The sequence below is a fragment of the Engraulis encrasicolus genome, chromosome 14 (genome assembly GCF_034702125.1).
Source record: "Engraulis encrasicolus isolate BLACKSEA-1 chromosome 14, IST_EnEncr_1.0, whole genome shotgun sequence".
Lineage (NCBI taxonomy): Eukaryota > Metazoa > Chordata > Actinopteri > Clupeiformes > Engraulidae > Engraulis > Engraulis encrasicolus.
Genome location: NC_085870.1, coordinates 18,311,067 through 18,318,566, shown reverse-complemented (window position 1 = coordinate 18,318,566; position 7,500 = coordinate 18,311,067). Strand labels below are relative to the sequence as shown.

At 47.0% G+C, this 7,500-nt stretch overlaps 1 protein-coding gene across 2 annotated transcripts in view; it reads left to right on the top strand.

Annotated features, from left to right (window-relative positions):
* The window catches only part of plxna1b (plexin A1b), a 367,657-nt gene that overhangs the window by 317,365 nt on the left and 42,792 nt on the right, over positions 1-7,500 (top strand). For both annotated transcript variants that reach the window (XM_063215125.1, XM_063215124.1), the window contains exons 19-20: positions 1,737-1,880; positions 7,361-7,500. The exon at positions 7,361-7,500 is cut by the window's right edge and continues 95 nt beyond it. In XM_063215125.1, the coding sequence (XP_063071195.1) occupies positions 1,737-1,880; positions 7,361-7,500 (284 nt within the window). The remainder of the gene's footprint in view (positions 1-1,736; positions 1,881-7,360) is intronic.

The following is a 7,500-nucleotide window of genomic DNA, read 5'->3' as shown; positions in this document are numbered from 1 at the left end:
CTCTCTCTCCTCTGTCCCCTTTCTCTCTCTCTCCACCACTCTCCTCTCTTCAAATACAGAGGCCTTTTAAACCTTTTATCAGTTCAGATATATATTTCTCTCTCCTGTCTGCTTTTTTGGCTTTTTGAAATGTTGTTATAGCCATTTGAATATCTCAGGTTCTCCCTTGAACTTCAAAGATGTCATGTAGAAAAAATGATAATGGTATTATAATAGGCCTCCGCAAAGAGGCCCCCTCACACATTATTATTACCAATCTACACACACACACACACAGACACATGCACGCGAGCACGCACACACACGCACACACACACACACACACACACACACACACACACACACACACACACACACGTGCACACACACATGAATACACACGCACGCATACAAAAACCTGCGCACGCACGCACACACACACACACAGACACACACACATGAATACACACGCACGCATACAAAAACCTGCTCACGCACACACATATACGCACACACACGCGCACATACACACACATACACACGCACACACACACACACACATGCACACAGCCCACAAAACCCCTCGCCCCCCCAAAAAAAATCCTACCAGCCAGCTCTGCAGAAGCCAATCAAAAATGAGCCGTGAAGCTGGAGAGGGAGAAAAGCGTGTGAAAGCGTGACTCCCATAACTGAGTTTGTGGGTTAAATAACAATCAGTGGTGAGACCTTTTTGATTACTGCCTCCCTTTTTGCACAGCAGTAACCAGGAGAGAATGAAAAAAAAGGAAAAAATGGCAATTCCATTAAATAATCGCAGATAAATTAGATGTGCATCAGATTTTCCAAGCAATTAATTTTTCCCCTTTTGCAAAGCCTCTTGGGTAATGGGGGAGATGCAGAAGGTGTGTGTGTGTGTGTGTGTGTGTGTGTGTGTGTGTGTGTGTGTGTGTGTGTGTGTGTGTGTGTGTGTGTGTGTGTGTGTGTGTGTGTGTGTGTGTGTGTTTTGTGTGTGTTTTGTGTGTGTGTTTTTTTGTGTGTGTGTTTTTTTTTGTGTGTGTGTGTGTGTGTGTGTTTTTTTGTGTGTGTGTTTTTGTGTGTGTGTTTTTGTGTATGTGTGTGTGTGTTTTTATGTGTGCGTTTGTGTGAGCTTGTGTGCCTGTGTGTTTTTGGGAATTTGTGTGTTGGTGTGGGTGTGCAAGCAAGCGTGTTTATAGTGTTGAGTGTTATTTACACGTTTAAATGACTTGCCTCCCTCGGATAGCTGAAGCTAATGTGGCGCTGACACAAACCTCCAAAGATTTAACAGAATTCCACCTCTAGCCTTAATCAGTGTGCGTGTGTGCCTGCGTACGTGTGTGCACCTCTGCAAGTGTGTGTGTGTGTGTGTAAAGGGAGAGGGTAAAAACTAAATTCTGAGAATGTTTACAGGCCAGCTCATGTGTCAGGATGTCTGTGCGCATGTTATGAGCTTTTTGCATATGATATTTTGATATTTATTGCACCATTAGACCAAGTCAGTCAGCTCTGCCGTGCATTTTTCAACCATACGTTCAGGCCCTACAGGGTGCCGATTTGCATTATTACACATTGGCCCACACAGTAAACACTAGACAATGTATGTGCACATAAAATAATTCTTTATAATTAAAAATGTCTGACTATGTTCAGTGTTTTCAGTGTCAATGTGCATTTCCGTTCTGTGAAGTGCATCTCTGATGTGTGACTATATGTGGGATGTTCTGTTTGTTCGGTTCTAGGGGCGGAACCTCATCCCGTCGGCTCCAGGGAACTCCAGGCTGAACTACACGGTTCTGATCGGGGACATGCCCTGTGTGCTCACCGTCTCAGAGACACAGCTCATGTGCGAATGGCCCGACATCACCGGAGAACACAAAGTCATGGTGAGAACACACACACACACACACACATACACACACACACACACACACACACGCACACACACACACGCACACACACACACACACACACACACACACACACGCACACACACACACACACACACACACACACACACACACACACACACACACACGCATACACACACACACACACACACGCATACACAAACACACACTGCACTGCATTGGAACTACTAAGGTACTGTGTCGGGTAAAGAAATGCTTCATTCTGTATAAATGTTTTTACAGTTTTCACCTTTTATCGTCCATCCTCCTTATTGCTGCCCTCGCTTAGGCCAACACTGCACTGCAGTACACAACACAATACAATCATTTTCATCATTTTCATCATTGCCATCATCATTATGGTCATCGTCCTCCTCCATCACGGTTGTTATTTTAACCTTCTGCTTGCCTAACCCTTCTCTCTTTTTGTTTCTCTAAGTATCATTTTTCTTCTCTCCTCTCTTTTTTCCTCAGTCTATCTTTCATCTCCTCTTATCTTTGTTATCCCAACTGGTTGTTGCTCTGCACTAATTTTCTCAGACCTCCCTGTCTTCTCTTCTCTTCTCTTCTCTTCTCTTCTCTTCTCTTCTCTTCTCTTCTCTTCTCTTCTCTTCTCTTCTCTTCTCTTCTCTTCTCTTCTCTTCTCTTCTCTTCTCTTCTCTTCTCTTCTCTTCTCTTCTTTTCTCTCCTCTCCTCTTCTCTTCTCTTCTCTTCTCTCCTCTCCCTATTTCTTTTTTCATTCGTCTCAATTTCTTTCATTCTTCACGTCTTTGTCTGACCCAAACTGCAAACTTTTTTTTTTTCTCATGGTAAGAAGTGCACACAGACATGCGTGCACACAGCCACACACACACACACACACTATGTGCACACACACACACACACACACACACACACACACACACACACACACACACACACACACACACACACACACACACACACGCACACACGCACACACGCACACACGCACACACACACGCTCTTGGCTCGTCTGCATTTGTTTTGCTACGGAGCTCGTAGAAGACTCTCAATTATTAATAGATGCAGTACTAGTCTGTAGTCTGTATCTCCATGATGTAGAGCAAAGCTATTGCACGGACCGACTATGAGAGGGATGGGTCTATTTCCGCTCAACGACCGCCCATTACGGCCTCACACGCACGCACACACGGACGCACGCACGCACGCACGCACGCACGCACGCACGCACGCACGCACGCACGCACATTAGACGTCACCAGTATACATTCAGACATGATCCACTCCTTATCTTTACATCGATTCTTTTTTTTTGCCTCCCCCTACCCCCCATCTGGCGAGCACTATGAAAATAGCGCTGTTATTTTCCCAAGCTGTCTGCTCTCGTTCTGTGAGCGAAACTGAACCCCTGGGAAGGGGGAATGAAGGAGACGCAGAGGAAGAGAGGGAGAGGGGGATAGAGGGAGGGAGAGAGAGTGGGGGATAGAGAGATGCAAATGGAGAGAGAGAGAGATACAGAGAGGACAGAGGGAGAGGGAGTTTGTGGGTGGGTAGGCGGGTTGGTGAAAGGGATAGACGGAAAAAAAGGGAGAATGAGAGAAGGAGGGGAAGAGAGAGAGAGAGAAAGAATAGAGGGAAGAAGCCCCCGAGATAGAGGCACAGATGTTTGTCCTCGACCTATAAAATACGACCTATAAAGTATGACCTATATAAAAGTTGAGATGCAGCGGAGACTGGGCGAGGCCTGGTGTATATACTGGTGCCCAGGACTAGCCTGGACTCCTCTTAGGCCCCCCTCTGTCTCTCCCCCCTAGCGTTGACCCAGAGTGGGGTGGAGGGTGGGTGGGGGTCTGTTTTCAACACCTCAGGACCCTTCTTGAATCACAATAGTAGAATCAGTGACAGCTCTTTGTCTAATCCATCACCCGCTTTCCCCCATTTTCTCTTTTTTCTGTACACATTGCATGTTGCTGATTTTGTCAGTTCGGGGAAGAGTGTCTGCTAAATGGATTGTAATGTAATGTAATGTCAGTTTGACTAGCTTTTCGATTGTCTTAGAGCCCCCAAAAAGCATATGGAAGGAAAGATGGCCTGCTGTATTGACATCTTCAGGCACCTCCCATTTTGCAAGGGCAAGTGTAATGCCAAGCACTTTTTCTCTGACCAACCTTATTTGTCCTCTGTAGTCAACTGTCCGTTGATCTCTAAGAGGGATCTCTGGTCTAGCAATGACTGCTCCAAGGCCTGTGTGACCCCAAACTCTGACTTGGTGGGATCGGGGTGGGGGGGGTTCCACAGCACCACCCTGTCACTAGTGTTGCCACACGTCCAGGTCTGTTATTATTACATTACATTTCATTTCATTTATTTAAACTCGAAGAATCATTACATTATATTACATACATTACATTGCAATTAGCTGATTAGCTGATTTTTCAGGGTATTGGTTACAGTCCCTGGAGCGATGTGGGGTTAGGTGCCTTGCTCAAGGGCACTTCAGCCATGGATGGAGATGTAGGGAAAGGTCAGGGTGGATTTGAACCGGCAACCCCTAGATTGAAAGACCAACTCTCTAACCACTAGGCCACGGCTGCCCCTGTTATGGTCTGTCCAGGAAAATGGAATAACGGTCCCGTTTTCTTATCATGCACTTCCTCATATTATTCCCCATTGAAATAAACACCATATCATTAATGTTTCACGCTCGTGCGTCAATGTGTCCCAGTTTTTTAGAAGTCAGATGTGACAAACCTACCTGTCACCCAAGCCCCTCTCCATGCACAAGAGTGGAGCCTATAGTGGGAAGTCTATCACGGCAAGCCTCTTTATCTCAACTCCCCCCTACTCCACCCCACCCCACCCCACCCCTCTCAATCCTTACCCCAGTTTTTCTCCTTTCCTCCAGTCTACTGTCAGTGAAGCCAGAGGTGCCGACAGGAGGGGACAAAGGGGACAGTTGTCCCGGGCCCAGGGAGAGAGGAGGCGCAATATTGGGTCCTTGATGCATTATATCAATTGGGCTGGGGGGGGCTTTTTCAGATGATTTTGTCCTGGGCCCCGCCAAAGCTGTCAGCGGCCCAGAGTGAAGCCACCAAGTAGCAGCCCATCAGCACCTAAGAACGTCTAGGCTGCTCGCTGCTTGATGGAAGTGCTGTGACTGGCGGCGAGAGGAGAGAAGAAACAGTCATTAATGTGTCGGGCCACAGCAGCACTAACAGCAGCCGCAGCGGTGACAGTTGCCGTAGCAGCTGCTTCGCCAAAGCGCCAGCTCTCGTTACAGGGATTTAAAAAAAAAAAAAATCCACAGCGATTTTCCTTCACAAAGCCCCACACAGCCCCACTTTCTCTATCTATCTCTCTCTCTCTCTCTCTCTCTCTCTCTCTCTCTCTCTCTCTCTCTCTCTCTCTCTCTCTCTCTCTCTCTCTCTCTCTCTCTCTATTTATCCATCTATCTATCTCTCTCTATTTATCCATCTATCTATCTATTTATCTATCTATCTATCTCTCTCTCTCCCTCCCTCTCTCTCTCTCTCTCTCTCTCTCTTTCTCTCTTTGTCTCTCTCTGTCTCTCTCTGTCTCTCTGTATGTCTCTCTCTCTCTCTCCCTGTATCTCTCTCTCTCCCTCTCTCTCTCTCTCTCTCTTTCTCTCTCTCTCTCTCCCTCTATCTCTCTCTCTCTCTCTGACCTAGTGCTGCAGTGCGGTGCTTTCGTTGCGCTTGTTTGTTAGCATTAGCGGTCTTTAGCGGCGGCGGCGGCGGCGCATCATCAGCTGTAGATAAGCGCTGTAATTATGAGCAGATAATAGAAATAGGTGAAGAGCGTTACGTGACCTACATTGTACACGCGCCGCGTATCAGTCTGTCTCATGGGCTGTATGATTTCAGTTTATTTATTTCTTTTTTGAGTGCTGATATTGTTCTCCACCTACATCAGTGTGAGTGGTGTGTGATGGGTGTGTGTGTGTGTGTGTGTGTGTGTGTGTGTGTGTGTGTGTGTGTTTGTGTGTGTGTGTGCGTGCAGCTGTGAGTGCATCAGCTTTTTATGTTCACCCATATTGCTGGCTGTCAGTGTGTGGGTAGGTTTAGAAGTGTGTGTGTGTGAGGGTTTAGAAGTGTGTGTGTGTGTGTGAGGGTTTAGAAGTGTGTGTGTGTGTGTGAGGGTTTAGAAGTGTGTGTGTGTGTCTGCGTGTGCGTGTTTGTGTGTGCGTGTGCGTGTGCGTGTGCGTGTGCGTGTGTATGTGCATGTGTGTGTGTGTGTGTGTGTGTGTGAGGGTTTAGAAGTGTGTGTGTGTGTGTGTGTGTGTGTGTGTGTGTGTGTGTGTGTCTGTGTGTGTCTGTGTGTGTGTGTTTGTGTGTGTGTGTGTGTGCAGCTGCGAGTGCATCAGCTTTTTATGTTCACCCATATTGCTGGCTGTCAGTGTGTGGGTAGGTTTAGAAGTGTGTGTGTGTGAGGGTTTAGAAGTGTGTGTGTGTGTGTGTGTGTGTGTGTGTGTGTGTGTGTGTGTGTGTGTGTGTGTGTGTGTGTGTGTGTGTGTGTGTGTGTGTGTGTGTGTGTGTGTGTGTGTGTGTGTGTGTGTGTGTGTGTGTGTAATTGAGCATATATGCATGAGAGCGACCAGCAAAGAGCTCAGGCAGCTGTTCATTGCCATATGCAGCTAATCAGGAGCCTTTGTTGTCTGTGTGTATGTATGTTTGCGTCCATACGTATGCAAACATATGGCCATCGCCTGTGTTTTGGCTGTGTGTCTATGTCTCTGTATGTTTGTGTATGCATTTGTGTGTGTGCGCGCGTGTGTGTGTCCATGTATATGCAGGTGTATGTATGCATATATCTACTGTATATCCACGAGTGTGTGTGTTGTGTGCGTGTCCAAGTGCCAACGCTATATCAAGTCAAGTCAAGTCAAGTAGGTTTTATTGTCAATTTCTTTACATGCACTGGTCATACAAAGAATTTGAAATTACATTTTTTGCTTTCCCATACAGACATAGACTAATCTAGGTAAGGACATAGACAGTATAGACATAGACAGTACTTATACATGGACTTAAGACAGTATGGACATAGACAGTGCTCATACAGACATTTAAAGTACAAGACTGGACAACAGAAGACTTGTAGAGAACATACATTAAGAGGTAATTGTTGTGCTTTTGTGAGTGTCCATGTGTACGCATGTGCATGCATATGTCTGTATCCGTGTGTGTGTTTGTGTGTGTGTGTGTGTGTGTATTGCGTGTGTGTCCAAGTGCCTACGCTATGTCTGTGACAACATGTGTGTGACCACCACGTGTGTGTGTGTGTCTGCCCTCCTCTCCTCTCTGCTCAGGTGCGCGTGGGCGGCTTCAGCATGCATATGTCTATATCCATGTGTGTATTGCGTGTGTGTCCAAGTGCCTACGCTATGTCTGTGACAACATGTGTGTGACCACCACGTGTGTGTGTGTGTCTGCCCTCCTCTCCTCTCTGCTCAGGTGCGCGTGGGCGGCTTCAGCTACTCCCCAGGGACGTTGCAGATCTACTCCGACAGCCTGCTGACGCTGCCCGCCATCATCGGCATCGGCGGGGGCGGCGGCCTGCTGCTATTGGTCATCATCGCCGTGCTCATCGCCTA